General features: G+C 49.3%; 5 protein-coding genes across 5 annotated transcripts; 1 reads left to right on the top strand and 4 right to left on the bottom strand.

Annotated features, from left to right (window-relative positions):
* Window positions 1-767: 767 nt before the first annotated feature.
* Window positions 768-1,490, top strand: H6S33_001097 (uncharacterized protein; the record flags this gene model as incomplete). Its single annotated transcript, XM_044832438.1, has 1 exon — window positions 768-1,490. The coding sequence occupies one exon, from the start codon at window positions 768-770 to the stop codon at window positions 1,488-1,490; it is 723 nt and encodes a 240-aa protein (XP_044694064.1).
* A 4,284-nt stretch (window positions 1,491-5,774) lies between these two features.
* Window positions 5,775-6,978, bottom strand: H6S33_001096 (uncharacterized protein; the record flags this gene model as incomplete). Its single annotated transcript, XM_044832437.1, has 3 exons — window positions 5,775-6,250; window positions 6,314-6,541; window positions 6,621-6,978. 3 exons carry the CDS (start codon window positions 6,976-6,978, stop codon window positions 5,775-5,777), a joined length of 1,062 nt encoding a protein of 353 aa, XP_044694063.1.
* A 1,579-nt stretch (window positions 6,979-8,557) lies between these two features.
* On the bottom strand, window positions 8,558-12,710 carry H6S33_001095 (uncharacterized protein; the record flags this gene model as incomplete). Its single annotated transcript, XM_044832889.1, has 12 exons — window positions 8,558-8,628; window positions 8,690-8,969; window positions 9,279-9,377; window positions 9,455-9,581; window positions 9,662-9,787; window positions 9,855-9,976; window positions 10,048-10,137; window positions 10,207-10,352; window positions 10,411-10,502; window positions 10,706-11,288; window positions 11,360-12,167; window positions 12,252-12,710. 12 exons carry the CDS (start codon window positions 12,708-12,710, stop codon window positions 8,558-8,560), a joined length of 3,003 nt encoding a protein of 1,000 aa, XP_044694062.1.
* A 1,630-nt stretch (window positions 12,711-14,340) lies between these two features.
* H6S33_001094 (uncharacterized protein) lies at window positions 14,341-15,285 on the bottom strand (the record flags this gene model as incomplete). Its single annotated transcript, XM_044832888.1, has 4 exons — window positions 14,341-14,468; window positions 14,526-14,610; window positions 14,678-15,074; window positions 15,173-15,285. 4 exons carry the CDS (start codon window positions 15,283-15,285, stop codon window positions 14,341-14,343), a joined length of 723 nt encoding a protein of 240 aa, XP_044694061.1.
* Window positions 15,286-19,491: 4,206 nt separating this feature from the next.
* H6S33_001093 (uncharacterized protein) lies at window positions 19,492-20,625 on the bottom strand (the record flags this gene model as incomplete). The annotated part of the gene is made up of 4 exons (XM_044832887.1): window positions 19,492-19,517; window positions 19,576-20,250; window positions 20,309-20,456; window positions 20,533-20,625. The coding sequence occupies 4 exons, from the start codon at window positions 20,623-20,625 to the stop codon at window positions 19,492-19,494; spliced, it is 942 nt and encodes a 313-aa protein (XP_044694060.1).
* Between the last annotated feature and the right edge of the window lie 341 nt (window positions 20,626-20,966).

The following is a 20,966-nucleotide window of genomic DNA, read 5'->3' as shown; positions in this document are numbered from 1 at the left end:
CACCTGCACAGCACCCCCGACACCTTCTTCATATTCGCTGTGTACTCTTCTCCGACGGGCCGGGACCTCTTCCATTCATTCCTTTCGTGCTCCTCCGCTTTACACCATTGTGCATCGTCACTAGCTAGCCAGGACGCCCTTCATTTTTTTTCTTACCTTTTACTTTCGATTCTACATTCTCTTCCCACCCATTGATAGCTTACTTTACACGTTGCTAGCCAACGTATCGATCCACCCTCAGGAAAGAAAAGAAAAAAAAAGGGAAAAATAGGAGCATATTTCCAGGTGGAAGCTTAAGAATATATACGACTTCAGATCTTGTCACATTGCAGGTTTCGAAATATCCTCCCTCCCTAAATTGCCGTCGCCTTGTCCACTACACACCCTTTCGGCCATTTCTCTTCAGGAAAAACCCCGCACACACGCAACGCACTATCTTCACTTGCTCCGGTGGAATCTCGCAGCGCCTCCTCCACCACCCTTTGCAGATAGTAGCAAGTCTCGGCGGGCCTTGGAACTAAAAACCCGTCTCTACGAAACCTAATCTTTCCCCACCCCGCAGTTCCTTCCCAGATAAAAACGGGGAATTACGCCTTCCTGAGTGAAACGTTCAATTCTTGAATATATATATACTTTATATATATTCCACTCCCGGAAAAGAGAGAGGAAAGGAGACTTAGTTCAGGACATATATATATTTATATATAACCTCCAAGACCTACGTCAAAACCCACCCAAACCACCCATCACCACCACCACAGGCAAAAATGGCACTCGGAAGATCAATCACCAAGAAGAGCTCCAAGTACGGCTTCTCCTCCGAAAAGTCGGAGCGCCGCTCCTCGATATCAAAGATCCAGATCTCGTCGCCCGTCGAGCTGATATCCACCACAAACATGATCTCCTACACCTCGCCCTCGCTGCGCTGCTCAATGTCCCACAGCTCCATGTCCTCCAACGGCTCCCCCACATCACGCAGCTTCCCCTCCTCGCCCTCCTCGCCATCATCGCCCTCGTCCCCCTCCTCCGGCGAAGAGACCGACCTCTCCTCCGCCGAGGACTCGTACACGCCCAAGCACAACCACCTCTCAACATACTTCTCCCCCTCCACCGTCCCGTCGCCCCCGCCCCGCCGCAGCCACAGCGCAAAGTCCAGCAGCACCTCCTCCTCGCGGAGACGCCCCAGCATCGACACCTCCACCTCCCCCGCCCCGCTCGCCCGCAGCCCGTCGCGGAACAAGCCGCTGTCGTCGGCGACGATGCGCAGCGGCGGCGGCGGCCGCGCGTCGCGCTCGTGCTCAAACCCGTTCGGCGCGGAATTGGCGAAGGTGGCGGAGATTGCGGAGGAGATGGGCACGGACATTCGCGATGCGGAGGAGGAGTTCATGTACATGCACGGCCTGCACAAGTTCTCGGCGGTCGACTATGCGAGCGAGATTGGAGGCGTGTTTGAGGATGAGCTGCCGGTGATGGGCGCGGGATGGATATGAAAATTTGCAAAGATGATGCGGTTTTCGCTTGTTTTTCGCCTTTTTTTTATTTTCCGTTCGTGTTTTTCTAATTATGGCGCTATTATGTGGGGTTCATGTCTATTTTTTTTTAAGGTTCGGTTAGATGTGGTTCCTTTACGATCACTTACCCCTGGAGAACGGCGGCAGCATTTTTTTTGCTTCTTTTTGCTGCCGTCCCGATCATTGGCGAAAAAAGCGACTCGTTCTGATTGGTTGGAATTATTTTTTTTGACACTCATTTTACCCACTTCTGTTTCTTTGAGTTGATCTCTACTCTTTTTTTGGCGGCATTAGCTTTTGCTGCCCTGATTTTTGCTTTTTTGTTCGCTTTTTTGTTTTCCGCCCCGTGGGGGAAGGAGGGGGAGAATTCTGAGTAATTGTTTTTTTTTTACTCGGAGATCTGTAACACCCTACCCTCGGCCCCCGGTTTTGTACTTTACGCAACCCGTTTTACCCCAGAGCTGAAGAGGAAGAGGAAGAAGAAAAAAAATATCGATTTACGGCCGGCAGCTGGGGGAGTGGGAAACTTATAACCCCTTGTTCACGTTTGGACGAACGACGCTGGCTTTTTTTTTTGGGAAGGGGGGGTTTGTCTTTTTTTGTTTGCCTTTTTTCTATACCCGCAAGTTAATCCTTTTTCTTGGATGGGAAAACGGGATGTCTAGCTAGCCTCCGGGTTCAGTACTTCATCTCGCTTTTCCTTTCTTTTCTTTCTTTCCCAGTGCGGTAATCGATCGACGATTTTGATTTTTACGTCTTAGTTTTTCTTCTTTTTTTAGCGGGTTTTTTCGCGTTTTGTTTTTTTACCTTTACTTCACCCACTCTCATTGATATACCTTATTTTTTATGTCCTTAGCGATGATGTTTTTTTTTTCACTGCTACCTGGAGTGCAGCATCTAGGAGCCCGAGAGGAACGGGAGGGGGAGATGAGGGGGGTCTGCAGAGGGCTGTTTGTAGTACACTGTATATATGCATATGGCTATTATAGCAGATCCGCCATTAGTTTCAGGCATTCCCGTAGCAATTATATATACCCATTTTATCTTACATCTTTTTGCACCTAAGATCGAGGCTGGCGGTGGTGGTGGTAGTAGTAGAGCATGGTGGTGAGGAATATATTGTATATTACATACCTACCCGTCGAGCTGCATATCAGCCTTGGTACTGTACGTCCTGAGGATCAGGAGCAGGGCCGTTGAGGATCAGCCCATGGGCTGAGAGCTGAGGTGAGGATTTGTCAGTAGGGTATAGTAGTATGTATACTGCAGCAATAATAACAAATAATGTACTCGGCCGCCTCCTTCAATCTGTGGGGTGGGGGCCGTGCTATTGGTTCCCTGGGCGACTATCGACGTCTTGTCTCGTCTCGTTTCATTAATGTCCGCGGACGGGCAGACGAACGGACGGACAGACGGACGTTAGGTAGATCCCCCAGTGTTTCTGAAGCGGTCGCGCTCGGGCCGAGTGGGCATGAGCGCATGGCATCTGACACGTGCAGCTATGTACTTGTATGTACATAGGTACAAACATGTACATGCAGCATTTGCTGCTCCCTGAGCCGGGATTGGCGGGCCCGGGGCCGAGTAGGATGCTTTCGGCGTTTGGCGGGGGTGTTTCGGGGTTGAGCTTGCGCGGGTGGCAGTTAACGTAGGGGGATAGTGGAGATGTAGTCGGCGAAGAGACAGCGTGGGAGCCAGATAGTGGGGATTCGGGATGTAAGGAGAGAAGCTGGTACAAACGTACGTGACCACGATGTAAGTAAGGGGAGGTCCCAACGCCCAACCCACAGCTACGAGTTTATTTTTTATTCGGGACCGATGTAAGGAGGATGTTGTTCTAGGCCGTGGTTTTTAGTAGTGGGGCATAGAGGGGTAGTCGGAGTGGAGTGTAGTTGGAATGGTGGGGCGAGGGACGGAGCGGCAGGATCGACATACGGCAGTGATTCATGGTGTATCACTCGGTGCCAGCTTGTGGCGCAGGCTGACTAGCTGCATACGTTCTTGGTCTGGACCCTGCGCATGACCCGCGCGTAAAAAACAATGCGCATGCTTACTTCTACTCTCCGAAGTAAAGCCTTAATCTTTCTGCCCTGTGCTTGTATGTAGGCGAGCGTGTGTGTGGTTGTGTTCTAGCTAGGGGTGCTGCGGTGATGAGAATTCGCGGTGGTGAGGGCGTGACCCCCGGACTAGCACCACGCGTGGTAGGTGCTTATCTATCTATCAGCGCAGTCTTGGGATTCAGTGAGAGTTTAGTCATACCTAGACAATCCGAGTGGGGGGCTCATCCAACTCTAGTGGCAGAGGTGGTGTTCTGCTCCGTTAACCACCGCAAGCTCAACTGGCCAGCCAGCAGAGTGAGCAAATCACCCACGGTACAAGCTACATCCCCAAGCATGGATGAGTTGACATAAAACTGAGTAGATCAATATTTCTTATCTAGAGTAGTAAAGAAGCGATGAGCGGTGTTTGTTGTTTGGGTTAAAAGAAAGCAAGAGAAGAAAATCTTATTTATAGCTTACCGTCGCGTTAGAGAACAACTTGTTCTTCTGATGACAAAAGTACAACTGGCCAGAAAACGTGACAGTTGTAAAGTACACGTACTAGCTAGTTATCACCAACAACACCGCAAATAACAAATATCCCCACGAGCAAGCCGCCACGACTAATCCCCTCCATCGTAGGCTACCCGCGGATAGGCAATCCCCTGATGATAGATAGGCTAGGGTAGCTACAGGTATCTAGCGATCTGGAACCCACAATCTTTTCCGCACCCTCCAGCCGATTTAGAGACCTGGTTATCCATCGCTATCGTATGCGGCCAGCAGTTGATCATGAAATATCACTCGACGCCATGCAACAACAAAATGTATCAAATTGAAAAATATCAGGTTACGTATATAACAACACCCCGGTGTTGGCCTATGCGCTACTATGTCCAGTAGTACTCTTAGTTTATCTTTGCGCTTGATTAGGGCATGTGCGTTTGGAAGCTTTGTAACCTGCAGCGTAGCTTCACCGGCCTCCCGTCCCCCCAAGAATGGGAAGAGGAGAGTCGGAGGGGGAGGTGATACTGAGATGTGGCCTCCAGTCCCAAAGTAGCATGTGGAGTTTAAAGGAGGTGTGCGGGGGAAAACTTGCAAGTAGGATCGACCTGCGCCAAGACGAGTCGTACATGTAAATTTGGCCGCTATGTGTCAGGATAAGCCAGACATTTTGTGGGTTAGGTCTTTTGTAGTAATTTAAGTATTCTTGGCGTTTTATTTGGGGCTTGCTCTCTTGTGATGGGTGCGCAGCGTTGCGGTCAGTGACCCAGGTGTTCTGGATTTTGTATATACAGTACATGTAGCCAATAGTGGATGCGAGGTCAGCTAGATTTAATCAGTCAATCTACATGCAGCTATCATATCAATCAATCAATAGCGGGCCATATCTAATAAACCAACCAATCGATCAATTAACCAAGCTAGCCAGATCTGATCTACCAGCCGTGCGAGTGATGGCGTGTGACGATAAGCAACGCTACTACATGTATCAGTACATGTAGTAACCCTTAGACGGACGACACGGCCAAATTCACAGCTTGGTCCGTGCACGCACCTCGTTGGGCAACTTTCTTTTCTTTTCCGAATAGCAATAGATGTAGCCAGAGAGCCAATCGAGTTTGGTGTTCTGGCATCAACTCAGAGAGGCAAGCTGCGAATTTGACCGTTGTGGGGCAGGTTGGCGGGATATATATGCATGTGTCAAGACACGTTACAACGGCTACGTGGTTGTAACCGGTTAAGCATATGTGTTAGTTTTGAGATCCTATAAAGTTGAGCTGTGGCACCGACTTGATCCAACCATCATCATCACTCTCACTCTCATCTTTCTGCAACCGAACATTTAGGGTAACAGAGCCTCCAGACCCCAGATAGCGAGACCTCGATCACCAACACCCTGAAATTCACCGTGTCATCCGTGTAAGGGATACTGGTTGATGTATGGTGGGTGCATCATGGATAATCACTCGACATCGAAGAACCCGATGAGACGGTCTGTGCCCACACCCCGCTACTACATGTATTCGGTTGTGTCAATGATACATACTACCGGTTTTGTGTGAGAGTGTTTTTGTGCTTTTTTTGAACTATATACAGTGGGGTTATATTGTTTACTGAAGACGGTGATAAGATCTGCATGCACAAATACCGGAACTTTGGATATATTAACTAGCAGCTATATATACAAATAACTACATGTAACCACCACTACCATCACCACCTAATACCCCGTCCCGAACACGCCCCTCAACTTCACCGTCACCAGCTCTCTCGCGACTCTCGCCGCCGGCGTCCCCCTCAACGCATTCACCGACCAAAACCCATGAAACGTTCCCTGCGCCCTCAGCGCCGTCGTGTCGACCCCGGCCGCGGCCAGATTCTGCGCAAACAGCTCCCCCTCCTCCCTCAGCGGATCCAACTCCGCCGTGATCACCAGCGTCGGCGGGAAGCCCTCCAGCTGGTCTATCGGCGCCAGCAGCGGCGACGCAAGAATCTCGCTGCGGCGGGAGACGTCCGGGGTCCATGCGTCAATCATCCAGCGGATGAGCGCGGCGGTGAGGAACGGCCCGTCGTGGAAGAGCGTGTAGGTGTTGCTTTCGCAGGCGAGGTTGGTGACGGGGTAGATGAGGGCCTGGTAGAGGGGGAGGGTTGTGTTGCGCTCGAGGGAGAGGAGGGAGAGGCCGATTGCCATGTGGCCTGCGTATATCTGTTAGCCCAACTCATCCGCATACTCAAAACTAGGTGTTATAAAGTACGCACCACCAGCGCTGTCGCCAACAAACGCAACCTTCTTAGCATCCATCCCGTACTCGCCCGCATGCGCATACAGCCACTGCAGCGCCGAATACGCCTCCTCGATCGCAACGGGATACACCGCGTCTGGCGCCCGCGTGTAGTTCACGAATACCACGCCCGCACCTGTATCGTTTACCAAGCCCACAACCGCCTGCTGGTATACCACCGGGTCGCCGAGAATCCACCCTCCACCTGTGCACACAACAACCAATGATCAGCAATCCACTTCTATACCAACAACATAATTTGCAATGATCAACCCAAAACTCACCATGCAGATACAAAATCGCCGGCACCAACGTCCTCCCCCTTTTCTTCGGGAGGTATATATGCAGATTCAGGTTCCCCGTGGGGCCCTCTGGGATGTTGAGTTCCGTGTACACGACCGAGCTGAGGCCCGGGTTCGTGGGGATGTTGAAAACGTCAAAGGCATCGCGGGCGGCGGAGTAGCTAAGGTTGTTCAGAGGAGTTTGGTCGGCGAGGCTATCTGCGATTGTCTGAGTTGTCGGTTCGAGGGGGGAGACGGGCCCGAGGCAGGAGGCGGGGAGGGTGTTGTTGCATTGGATGGCGGTGGTGGGGGAGAGGAGGAGGGAGAGGAGGGGGAGGGAGAGGAGGGAGAGGAGCTGCATGTTGGAGGTGGTTGGTGGGTAGGCTTGTATTGTAGATTGGGGTAATTGGAGCTTTGATTAATTGAAGCTGGAGATAGCTGCAATTGATGGGGAGGTAATAACAGCGGGATAGGCAGCTTCTTAAGTACTTTCAAACCCACCTCTCACCGTACCTGCCTCCTTCCAATTGATGAATTATCAATCAATCAATCTATCTTCATCCTTCCATCTGTCCATTCCTCCACCGCCCCCCTCCCACCACCCGCGGAAAACCTACGAAATACCCAACGTTAACCAACAACCCAATTAAACCTGTACCACGCCCTACAGACCGTGCCGCAATGAATCTGTTCCCCCCTTCGCTTCCCTCTTCCCGCACATCTGATGTACCTTCCGCAAGTTAACCTCCACATTCTTGGAACAGGCAACTGGATCCCACGATGACCCGAGAAGTATATCGAGGTCGATCTGGATTTTGTTTAGATGTTTGAATTGTTTCTACTATATGTGGTCCCGACACAGTACACAGTACAGAGTAACACTAAGTACAAGTAAATGTACAGTCGTTCACAGGGTGAGGACGAACACTGGGTGTAGACTAACAGGGATTTTTAGACGATTGGAAAGATCGCTTTGGCAGCTTGGCTATTTCTTGCCATATCAAGAACCCTGGTTCGTCCTCACCCCGTGGACGGCTGTACCCGTATTTGCATGACGTTCATAAACTGGGCCGCTATTGCGTACAATACAATACTAAATCACCGACTTGGCACGACTGTGGCGTCTGCAACAGTCAGGAATGTACGTTTTTTTTTTAACTCATTTCAATTTGTTTCTGGGTACAAAAGATCGCATGCAGTAAAAACTATGGCGTAGTCAGGAATGTATGTACACGCACATCACACATCACATATATGAGTGGTTCTACTCTAGCAAGTACGTAGAAGAAGCACGTCATATCATGACCCTCGAGCCTCGGGATATATGCCTTTTGATTACAATTACAATTACAATTACAGCACAGTAATTGATTGATTGATTGATTACAAACTCATTGTGTTTTTGGGGCATTAATAATTCACAACCCCATGCCCAATATCTCGGCAATCTACATCTAGTCATGTAACTCACGCAATAACAACTCCCCCAAGGCGTGCTAATAGCTATAGGAGTCACTGATATCGTAATCACCCATCCACCCGCCCGCCCGCCTGCTATATGGGTCACACAGCAGCACTCGTCTCGTCTCGCCATGTAATAATTAGGACTTTTTCTGTGCGACCTGTCCCGAAGCGGCACGTTTTGGCCGGGTACCTACAGGCGGTGCCGTCATTGTGCATGTTCGTCTACGGAGGGGGCAGATGGGGTAGAAGCTCATTTCATGTGTGAGTGGATTTGTAATTGGTTGTTGCTCGATCGCTGCGCCAGAAACACTAGCTTGGATTTGGGTGGTAATGATAATAACGCCTTAAAAACGGCAATGATAATGGCGCTAGGCCTAGGTATATTGGCACTTCCTAACTAACTCCCCCTCTCCAGCCCACCCCTCCCCCTTCCCATCTCACCCCACCAACCCTTCCCACCCCACTAACACCCAACCCTACCCCGCCCCCTCCCCCTGCAACCTCCCCAACGTCTCCTCCGCAACCCTAATCGCACTCTCCGGAATCCCTACGCCCACCCAGTCAGCATCTCTCCCCACCCCACCCCACCATAGAACCAAAAGACCTACCCGCCAACAACGCAACCTTCAGCGCATGCGACTGCGTATTCACGCCCTTGCGCAGCTTATGTATATACGCAAACGACCCATCCTCAGCCTCCTCGAGGTCCGTACAGTAGCACCCCACGCTCTCGAACCCGGGCCCGCGCACCATCTCCGCCAGCTGGTGGAAATGCGTAGCGAAGAGCGCGCGCGAGCGGTTGATGGTGTAGAGGTGGTGCAGGCAGGCGTAGGCCACGGCGAGCCCGTCGACGGGGGTGGTCCCCCGGCCGACTTCGTCCATGATTACCTGCGGGGGTTAATAGGGATTTGAGGGTAGGGCGTGGCTTATAAATTGGAAATGGTGGAAATGGTGGAAATGGTGGAAATGGTAGAAATGGTGTATGTGGAAGTGGGGATTGGAATGTGGGATCGGCAGACGTCATGCGTGCCTGTATGCAGGGAATAGACTGCCGCGCTTATCTTGACAGTTCCCCCATCCGGGTATGCAAACACCTCCAACTACACCGTGCTTACAATACCCTCGATCAAGCGATAGTGGGGGCAAGCGAGCAAAATAAAAAAATCACAAAAAAATCGAGGTTTTAATCAAACTCACAAAAGACCTCGGCGTCGCCTGCTTCAATATCTGCGCCGTCTCCATCATCTCCACCATAAACGTTGACTGATCCCTAAACAGATTATCCGCACTCCCCACCTGCACCAGGGTCAGAGTCATATCATACCCCCCCGCTGCCTCTAACACACAAAAAAAATCCAGAAGAGAAAACATACCCTACTGAATATCCTATCCACGATGCCAATCTCGGCGTACTCGGCAGGTACAAACGAGCCCGTCTGTGCCAGAATCGAGATGAGCGCGTTCTGGCGCAGGAATGTGCTCTTGCCCGCCATATTCGGCCTGGTGATGTCACTCGAGTCAGACGACGATGATGATGATGAAGAAGAAGAATTATTAATTGGGGTAAGGGTTTTTCAAACCCAGTCACGATCCAAAGCCGCTCTTTATCGCCGACAAAACAGTCATTGGGCGTAAACGACCTTCCTTTCCCCTGGAGCCCGGCCTGGACCATCGTATGTCGACCGCCAATAATCTTATGGGTCACTCTAGAAATCTATTAGACCAGCTACACAGAAGGAGAACGACGAAGAGGGGAGTTGAAAGATATCTAACCCAAGGTTCAAGATAGGCCTGACGAGGTTCTGCTCTTGCGCCAGCGCTGCAAAGGAACATGCGATATCGAGCTCATCCAGCACGGCCGCGTTCCTACGCAGTTTCAGGAGCACTTTGATTACCTACTCTCCCCTCCCCGCCACACGGTTAGATAGCTAGCTAGGAGCATAAAGAGTAGGCGGGCGGGACATACAGCGTCGCGGAGGGACTTGAAAACGTTCTGCTCCTCGCCTCTGATCTGTTGGCGGAGTATGTCCATATCGCGGCCGAGCTCTGTCCATTCCTACATGGCCGGGCATTTTGTCAATGATGATTACGATGCTTATGATGTGAATGAGTGGGTGGGTTGTACCGGTAGGTGGAATGAGCGAGTGCTCTTGCTGATGCTGACTGATTTGGCGTTTTTGAGGATTTCGTGGGCTGCGTCGACGTCTTTACCTTTCACGTGGCAGATGTGGCCGTATCCGGGGTTCCATCGCAGGGTCAATGATGGAACATCTACGGTTCGAATCAGCACATGCACATGTGAATGGAGCAAGTAGCAGTGGTGCGGTACCCAGAGTGCTGCGCAGGTTCTCCTCCATTTCATCTCGCTGTTTGTCCAGTTTCTCCAGCGTCTTATGGAGCTTCGCCAGTGTAGGTGACGCACTGAAACATCACAAAAATTACTACTGAAACGGGGGGGCAGGGCACCCCCCCCCTCAGAGCACAAGATTGAATAAGCCAATTTGATACGATAAAAAGATTTGATGAAAAAGAAACAAAAACAATATATCTCTCTAGCACAAATGATTTCTCTCGCAGTAACAGTAACAATAACAATAACAAGGCTATGGCTTTCAATAGCAAACCTTTTTTTCATAATCCACGCCTCCTGCCGCTCCTGATCCTTCCCCGACAAAATCCTGCGTTTCCTCAGCCCCGCGGCCGCAGAGTTCAGGATCTCCTTGGTCTCAGCCGAGCCTGAGTCCTCTAGGGTACTACCACTGCCCTCCTCGTCTTTGATGTCCTTGATGACCTCCTGGACCCTCGCGATCATCTCTGCGGCCTCCGACTGCTCATTGCGCTGCTGCTGCATTAGCCCTTCCTCGTCGATAGATTTAGTGATCTTCTTGGCAAGCGTTAGCGGGATGTCCAGTCTTTTGAGAAGCGCCCCCATGCTCGCCCGATGCAGGCGGTTGGCATCGGATGTGTTTGAGTCCATGCTGAGAGTTAGTAGTTCTTTAAGGTCGTTGGTGATATGTATGGTTGTTGCCAGGGCTATCAGGTCGTCCGCATCTCCTCTCCCTAGAGTAAACTTCTGAACGATTCTTTGCGAGTCGTGGCTCTTTTTGAGAAGATAGGTTACCTTTTCCCGGAGCGGGAAGTTGTACAGGAATGTTTCAACCAGGTTGAGGCGGTTGTCGATTATGCTGACGGAGGTGACAGGGGAAGCTGTGGTGGTAGTCAGGGAGTGGAAATGGAAATGATTGAAATGTCGGTTATTGAGGAAGGGGTGTGTGTACTTAACCAGTTGCTTAATAACCGGGTTCCAGACTTTGTTACTGTTCTTTTGACGGTGTGCAGCAAGCTGCCGACTTGTAGATTATCTCTTAGAGTCGTTTTGATTTCCAGGCCCTTCATTGACCTAGAATCAATCAACATTGTGTCTTCAATTGTCTTCCTAATTGGAGGTTGAAGCTTCATATGCATGCCCGGTAGCCGAGCCTGAGCATAACCCAACAGAATATTCCCAGCTTCGACCTCCGGGACACTCATAGATGCCTGTACATCACTCGGAACAGGTGCTTCCAGCATCTGGTTCCAGTCCTCTACGGAGTTTAGAGGAACCGCATCACTACCCGGAAATTTTGGTTCCGAGTGATAAGTTATGAGGTTCCCCTCTCTCTCGAGTTCCTGCAGCAGATCTCTCTGCCCCTCATTACCGCTCTCCATGGCATCCTTTTCAGGAACCACAATCTCGCGGGGACCAATCCTGGCAATATCACCACTGAGCATGCCAACGGTGCTCTGCTGCGTGAAGAAGTCACCGGTAGACAGATCTAACCAGGCAAGCCCTAGTTCCGTATCGAGTGATGAGATCAGGTCAGGCAGCGGGGGCATTGACACTGCGAGGAGGAAGTTGTTTTCGTAGGGGTTCATGAACTTTTCGTCAATCAGTGTTCCGGGGGTAATGATTCGTGATACTTTCCTGTCCCAATTGAGACCGCCCTTATCCGGGTTCTCAAACTCCTCACTGATCGCGACATAGCGGTCATGTTCCTGTACCAGCGCCTTCAAGTACCGGTCCAGCTGATAAAACGGGAACCCAGCCTACCACACCACCACACACCTCATCAGCATCCCATCCCACCACCACACCAAACACTCACCACCGCCACACACACACAAACCTACCATAGAAACCGGCACCTTCCCCCCTCCCGCCCTCTTCTTCCCCACCTTGAGCCCCAACAATGGCCCCACCTCCTCCGCATTCTCAAAATACAGCTCATAGAACCCACCGACCCTAGTCAGCAGTACGCACTGTGGGAACCGCCTCATATTATTCCTCGCCTGCTGTATGACCGTCGAGTAGCTCTCCCCGCCCTTCTCGCCCTCGCTCTCCGGCAGCGGTGGCAGCCCACCCGTGCCCAGGAGGCCCTGCGGGAGCTCGTCGAAGCGCACCTTCGACTTCTGCTTTGCGCCGCGTGACTGCGGCGGCTTCCGCAGCGGTGCTCGTGGTTGCCATTGCAACTGACGCGCCTGTGGGGCGATATTGCTGTCTGTAGCGCTGAAGGTGAAGAATCTGTAGCAGTGTTGTCGGGGGCGCAGATGTGGTGTCCGGGGACGTGAGGAGGCCAGTATCGAGCGCATGGCGTATGGTGGGGTGCGTTTGTGGTGTGGTTTTGGTACCTGCGCTGCTGCGTGCGAAAAAAGCCAATCGCGGGAGTGCCCTGCGTTGAAGCCAAGTTTTGCAACCCTAACCCTTGAGATATAGGATGTTGTTTTATTGATCACGGCTTTGGCCGTTTGGGGACAGCGCAGAGCTAGAGGGACGTGACTAAAGTCTCTAGCGGAGTAGAGAAGGAAGAACGGTGTTTGTGGAATGAAAGGTTGTTTTGCGTGGCTTGATGCTTGGTTTGTGTGGTGATATTGAGGATCGATTCGTTCACGATGCGTGAATGTGCGCTCTTTGGGTGTTTCCAGAGCGTCTCCTCCTTGACGCATCGTACACACTGATAATGTCAATAAGAGTAAAGAATACCTCAGTAGTTTGGTTTGGACAATTGATCACTTTGTGTTGATAAATCGTCTAGGATCAAACGTTCAAAGGCTTTATTAAATAACCATTGGTGAAGACAGCATGTCAAGACAACTCCATATGTAGCTAGATTAATTGATAAAAGGGCAACTAATATAAACAGGCTTAAGCAATTGGAACTTCTGACTGTAAATCTAATAGACACTAAAAATCATCATTAACCTTCTGCACCTCTCTACCACAACGCACCTACAACTATAAGCCAACCCTAGCTCTTCACACCCCCCATCTAACCCGGTAAAATCTCCAAACAGATCATTACATCCTCCCAGACTCTGAACTATTCTACCTATTAATTCCTCCCATACCTCCCATACCCCCAAATAATTAACCTAATCACATCTCATCACTCGACTTCTCACCCCCATGCAAAAAAACACGCCCCACCAAACACACCTTCCCTCTCCTCCCCACAATCTGCACACACCACCGACATCATGCATACCTGCATATCTCCCTACCTACAGCTATATGTACTCTACCCTATTTGCTCTACGCCTTGATGCAGCCGCCAATCGCACGTTTTCGTGCCGAAACCCCGAGAATATCGCGATCTTACGAGCAATTGCGAGATACCCTACCTACTCTTACCTAGAGTAGAGATTCGATTCAGGTCCGGTTCGGTCCGGAAACGTGTGGAATGGATGTGTGGATGCATCCCTGCCGTTTGGGCTGTTTTTGGTGGGGTGCTGGTTGGGCGGTACGGGCTTCGCTTAGGAGGTCTGCTGCTATCTTGGTTGTCTATGGGAGGCGTAGGTCTAGATCTGATGTGGAGATTTTGCCACTGCTAGCTTTCTGCGAGAATGGGTTTTTTGCGCAGCTTGAGTTGTAAACCCCCGTTGTGGCACGTAGGTTGTTTCCTCTAAGACATGCTAGAGTTGAACAGGCAGAGAAAGTAGAGTAGCAGACTAGCATTGTTGCATATCACTAATGGGGGTCCGACCACATATAATTCATCACTCAAACAGGAACAACTCATTTCTTGAAAGTTACTTTAATTGGTAACAGTAAAAAGACGCTACGCTATTAAACAAAAACAAAAAGCAAAAAACCAGCAATTACCAATGCCCGAAAAGACCAAAGGGAAGTAAAAAGTCTACATCAAAAGGAAAAAAAATAAGAGTTATACACCCCCCCGCAACACCTGTACATTATGAATTATTCCTCTTATTTTTATCCTCTTTAGATGATGTCGCACTTGGCAGGAAGCCCGCAAGGGCCACCCTCCTCATCGACATCCCTCTTCTTCTTCTCTGGGACGACATCCTTCTTTTCTGTGTTTTCTGCTTTTGTTGTTGATGCTGATGCTGCTGGTGCGGCGGTTACTGACTTCCCGGGGGTGCCATGCAGTCAATTGAAGTTGACACGAGCGACAGTCTCGTAGAAAGACTTGCCATGGATCGTGGCAATCTCGAGCTCCTTTGCTGAGGGCTGGCGGGAACCATCGGCACCCTGTAACAGTCGCAATCAGTAATCTGAAGGGGAAAACTTAAATCTCACAAACAAAGAGAAATCTTACAGCAAAGGTACCAGCACCCCAGGGGGATCCACCACGGACCTCCTCGTTGGAGGCAAGGATGGGGAAAGCATGGCTATATCCGAAGGGAACGAAGATGATTCCGTGGTGGGCGAAGGTGGACATGGCGTTCAAGGCAGTAACCTCCTGTCCACCACCCTGGGTACCGGTAGAGATAAAGACACCGGCGTACTTTCCGGAGAGAGCACCCTCACCCCAGAGGCCACCAGTGGTGTCGATGAAAGCCTTCCACTGGCCGGGGAAGTTTCCGTAACGAGTAGGGATACCGAAGAGGAAGGCATCGTAGTTCTTCAGTTCCGGGGCGGAAATAATGGGGTAGTTAGGCTTGGGGGCAGCGTGCATCTTTCCAAGAACTTCCTCGGGGAGAGTCTCAGGAACCCTGAAGAAAGAAGAGATTGTAAATATTAGGAGATCAATCAACTTTTGAAACAGCTTGCAAGCAATGCTTCAATAGTAGGAATTGAGGGAACAACTCACTGGAGGATGGTAGCAGAACCACCAGCAGCCTCGATACCAGCCTTCTCGGCCTCAGCGAGCTGGGTGATGTGCCCGTACATGGAGTAGATAATGATAGCGACGCGGGGAGCCATTGTATTAATTGGGAGTTTCAAAGACTGATTAACTTTCTGGCGAAATGGTGAAAGAGATGAAAGATCAAAGATGGATGATCGAGATTGAGAGCTTGTTGAGTTGGATAGAGAACTTTCGAGGACGGGGGGAATAAAGAGATCTTTATATATGGGAATCCCATTGGGGCCACCGCCATACCGGCCGACACTAATAATTGACTTTTTGCCCCGCTGTCCTCTAGATACCCCTTCCGGGATCCAATGATAGTGCTAAGAGGCTAAATTTCCCACACGTGTAAGGTGCCAGAAATTTCTGTTTGATCGCTATACTAATTGCATACTGGTTTCTGGTTTGCAGAAATTGTTGATTACGGCCTGCTTAGCAGAGTCTTGATGATCAGGAAGGGGGACTAGTCTTGGCGCACCTCCCGACGCACGTGCAAGGGTCTTTCCTAGTGGGGTTTTTTCGGTGGGGAGCAGCCGATTTGTCACGGTTGCCAATCATTTCATCAGTGTCCACAAGCCAACCGCCTTGGAATTTTTTTTAGACAGTGGGGCCCTCTCCTCAAGGGACTCAACTTTAGTGGTGGTCCCTGGCTTACCTGTGGTTTGGTTGACAAGTGCTTTGTAAAGAGCGAAGATTGCATCAATTTTTTTTTCTGAGACGTCTGTCTCATGTGGTTCTGGCTGGGATTCGAGAGCGCGCAAATTGATTGCGCGACAGATTTTTTGCTGCCTGCCCAGCTTAGGTATCATGTCGTAATCAGCCTCTTTTTATTTGAAATGGGGGGGGTGCGATTTGAGAAGCTTGGTACGCGGGCCAGTGTCTCGGATGGCTTACGAAAATATGTCTGTTTCTTACAAACATTCGGAAAGCCAAGCCCTTGCATACATCTAACTCTACTTGCCGACGACATGGGATCTAAAGATATCGTTTTCATGGACACATGGGGGTACGGCGGTACCTAGAGTGCTCTACCCTCAACACTGCCAGAGCTTGTCGTCTCGCTTGTCGATAGAGGAAGTAGAGAAGGTAGAGTAAGTGCATGCATCTAGATAGCGAAACCGAAGGCAGTGGATGAAAAACCGTACCCCCTCCCCGCATTCATGAATTGATGATGCTTACGCTGTATCAATAATTCCTTACCATACCACGGAGAGGCCCATGCTGGCTAGAGTAGACAGAGCAGAGACGTCATTCAAGCTGCAACTCGAACCGAGGGGTGCTGATCCCTGAAAATCGACTGGTTATCAATCGGCCTCCTGGGCAATGATATCTACCAACCAGATCTTGACTCCCTGATTCTCCCTCCCTCTCTCTCGAGCGCAACCCGGGGATCCCATCTCTCTCTACACCCTCACTACACACATCTCCGTTCCTACCCATCGGCGCATATACTTACATCCTGCGTCTACGTTTTGCCTGAGGGACACCAGATAGACACTATCATACTGCTCTAGGCAGCAGCAACAGTAGCAGCGGAAGTGCACATAAGAATACGAAGCTCCCCAGATACTTATCAGGTTCACCCTCGCCGCACCATCACTGTACAGCACACATGAAGACTCGTGTCTACCACCTCTACTTACACATAAAGTAGTGATATTTCCAAACACGAGCGAAGTTGCATAGGGCCAAATCCTGCATGAGATCCTTAATTTCGGCGGTATGCAGACCCAGTTGTGTTTGGAAACGTTACGAGCCCACGAGTAGTCCATCAAGCACACGAATCATGAATAATCCACACACCCCGTCGGGTATTGTCACACAGAAAGTGCAAGCATTACAACCTCAGGTCATGCACAACCACACACCCACAGCCTAATTTAAGCATAAAGTGCATATATAAGCCGACAACATCCGCGACTACACTGTATGTTTGATATCCGCCCGTTGAAGATATATAGAATGGGGATATCCGGCCGCGGCGGCAGCGTGTTTGATGGTGCAGCAGGTTGGTTTCGAATAGGTAGTCTGTGGGCAAGAGGGGTAGGATGTAGGTATTGCTACATGTGTTGAGGGAATTCGAGTACTGCCCTTATCGATGTCGCTGCTGTTAATTACTCTAACTATTCTGTCGCTTTTTGGCGAGCCGTAAGGGCCTTTTGGAAACTGAAAATATAGGTTTACAGTACCGCCAGGCCTAGCCCTGAAGATAAATACCACACCGTACTCTCCCTTTGTACAGAAGAGTTTATGATGGAGGAGCTCCTTATGCGGTGTTTACGATACGAATCATCATCAGGAACATCCAATTGCGTATATATCATGAAGCCCCCAGCTCTGTATTCAAGTCCACCGGAAGCTTAGACTGAGTCCGCTACTGGTCAACAATCATCTCCAACTCCTAATACCAACATTCCATAGAGAAGGGTCGTTCCTGGGATTCGAGCTAATAATACCAGCTCTACTATTTAGTCTATCAGCACTTAATGCAAGCTTTTCTTGAGGGCGCGCTATCATTCATGTTGAAGCTCACCGGAGATATAAAGAGATAGTAGAGAATCCAGATCTGCAAAAAGAAAGCGCAAAATCCAATGATTTCACTAAGAATCAGAATAATTACGTTACCACAGGATATCCGATGGTTCGAGTTACTTAGATACGAGCGTAATATGTAGATGCGTTTAGATCAGCTATATGATCAGACAGTATCAATGAAGTGTGCACATGTGGTCTGGCCGGACCATGGATCCAGCGGTCAAGTATCTACACGTAGCTACATATAGTCCTAAGATCCTCATTCCCTCATTGCTGAATATTGAGGTGGTTTATCGTGCGGATATATCTTGGCAGTAAGGACGTATGGCGGTGATCATTGAGTAACAAGTCCTCTATTGCGTACACCTCGGCGGTTCTTCGCCGTCACCATTAATCTCCCACAATTATGGTGGCTGACTTGGCAACAACCCCCATCCACCGATCCGCCCTGGTTGGGCCAAATTATATTTCACATGTCAATGATGCCATTACAGATCCACATATAAATAATCAAAAAAATACTTGGCAACGCCTGGGCGCTTAGAAATAATTGGCTGTCGTAAAATAGTAGGGACACAGACCCTTTAGGGTTGTGCGAATCACCATCTATGACTCGGTCATTAAAGTCAAAATTTGATTCGTTACTGAACTAAGATTCTGCACTTCCCCCCCTCCCTTTTTAATATCAGGCACTACCCCCCGTTACTAGTGCTCTGTCGTTGTGTGATTGCGGTGGCCAATTGAAGGCAATGGCTGCTGTTGATCATTTACCTTCCGTGGGGGCTGTTACTTCTGAATATAAGAATATTAAACATGATGTAACCAGATCTATGCGTAAAACAGGCGATCTTACTGACACACCTTTGCTATATATCGAGTGACGACTCGTGACTGACTATAATAAACAAATATATATGTGGTTGCCCGAATTGGATCAGAATAGTAAGTCTGATTATAATAATCGATACTGTTTCTATGAGTTGCACTAGAATATGAATTGAGATTATCTAGCTACATTTTAGTTTTCGACCTTACTGCGTACTGTAAAGCAATGTTGATTGAGGTTTCTGGGATCTTCTTTGGAAAAGATTCACCAGAGCATGCGAGTATTATGGAAAAATGTAATTGATTGATCAATTTATTATTTGTTTGAATTGTTTCCTATATCAGGTGTTGCCGATTTAAAGCTCTTTATGTTAAGTGATTTGGATATCGGAATTATAATATAATAATCATATTCAACTCTATCTATAGAGTGCCTAGATAACGAACATTGACAATTGTAATTTTACGTATCTTGACAATAGTTATTTAGTATGGGACTGGGTGTTTCCAAGTGTGATATGGTCAGACAGCATGGTGGGGGGGAATCTATTTCACTATTCATCAATTAGCATATTTCCAAGAATTGCAGAAAAATTGTAAATGAGAAGAGGTTATGGAGGCGTCATGAAAAAATTAGAGTGTTGTTGTTGCGTTTTTATCTTCAACAGATTTATAAAACCCTCAGGGTTAAAAATATTATAATCCTTCGCCATGTTTGGGTATAGGGTATAGGGAAATGGATGATAAGGGACGGAAGAGTAAATGACTAACCTTTTAGCATGGGCATATGGTAATGCTGTGTGTTAGAGTGTTAGTGTTATAGGTTACGCATGATATCACAAAACCGTATAGTGAAATAATAAGGCCCAAAACGAGATTTGTTTCCATTCGTTGATATATTATTTAAAACGTTTAAATGTTTAGTCGAACAGATCACCGAAACCACCTATTGGTTGTTAATTACCTGTCAACTTATTATTAGAATGGGGATTTGGATAGCTTACCCTCATCAGACTCCTCAGCCTCCTCCTCGGGCTCATCAGCCTTGGCGGCGGCAGGGGCATCGCTGGAAGAAGCGGCAGCGGCGGCAGGAGCAGCAGCAGCGTACGCATCAGGGTTGGCAATGCGGTCCTTGAGCTCATCAATCGCCTCCCAGGAGTACTCGGTTTCAAGAGCAACAGCGATAAGCTTCTTGTAGCTGTTGACAAGGGAGTGGGCAACTGAGGGAAGAGTTGGGTAGTTGGCTGCCAAAGAGATGGTGGCAATGGTGTTGACAGCAGACAAGAAACTCTTGATAAGCTGGCTCTCCTCAATATCCAGGACGGAAGAGGCGAAAACCTGACCCTGGTCGTAAACCTGGGCAATACCCATTCCATAGGTGAAGGGGGAGATGCTCAACATGTTCAACAAGGTAGCCTCGGAAGCTCCGACCTTTGAACCAGCCTCGACAAGCTTGAGGTCGTTGGTGATTTCAATGGTACCACGGGCAATCTTGGTTGGGATACCGAGAGCCTGGAAGAAGGAGGTCTTTCCGGGTTCCATACCAGTGTTACCGGCAGGGACGTAGACGTCTCCGGGGGCAACGGCACCGGCACGAGCGGGGGCAGCGACCTTGTTGGCGAAGATCTTCTCACGAATGACCTTGAGGTCTTCGTTGGTGAAAACGAAACCAACATTGCCTGTAATTGACTACTATATTAGGAGAGATCAAAAAGTTTTAGAATGGGGAGAGCTGACCCTTGACGTGGGGAAGAAGACGCTCGTACTCGGGGCGGTCGGCCATCAAGATACGGAGGGCACGACGGACCATGGTGTTCTTGCCCATAAGGACAACACCCTGGCCTCTCAAGGAGTGACGAATCTCGTGCATCTGCTGGGAAGAGACCTAGATCGAAGAAAATAAAGAATTAGACATCTCCGAATAGACATGTGAATTTATAGATTGATTGGGAAATGCTTACATTGTCGACGGTAACGATGAAGATACTCTTGTAGCCTTCGAGGAGACCCTTCAACTTCTCGAAGTATTCTTGCTTGTTAGTCTTGACCCCCATTTCTTCTTATTTGATGAAGAGAGGATATTTAAGGTTCAAGATAGTGGTTTCGTGTATGTATTTGGTGTTGATTATCGAAGACGAAATTTCGTCACATCGGTTTGACTACTTGCAGTTGTGGTGTGTGGTCCCGTGGAGGACTGCCCAGGAGGGAAAATCTTAGGGCAGGCCCTAAAAGACAGCCCTGACCCTGAATTAGGCTTAGTAATCTGACAGGTGACGAGCATCCTTGGTGTTGTGGATGGCGGCGCCCAAACAAGAGCCACAGGGACCCGATCGGGGCCAGCCTGGGCAGAGCCGCTGCCTGTAGAACGACAGGCTCCCGCAGAAGAGGCAGAACA

Source organism: Morchella sextelata, assembly GCF_020137385.1.
Source record: "Morchella sextelata strain SCLS chromosome Unknown scls_10, whole genome shotgun sequence".
NCBI lineage: Eukaryota > Fungi > Ascomycota > Pezizomycetes > Pezizales > Morchellaceae > Morchella > Morchella sextelata.
The sequence above is the reverse complement of the archived record's forward strand: the minus strand, read 5'-3'. Positions and strand labels throughout refer to the sequence as shown.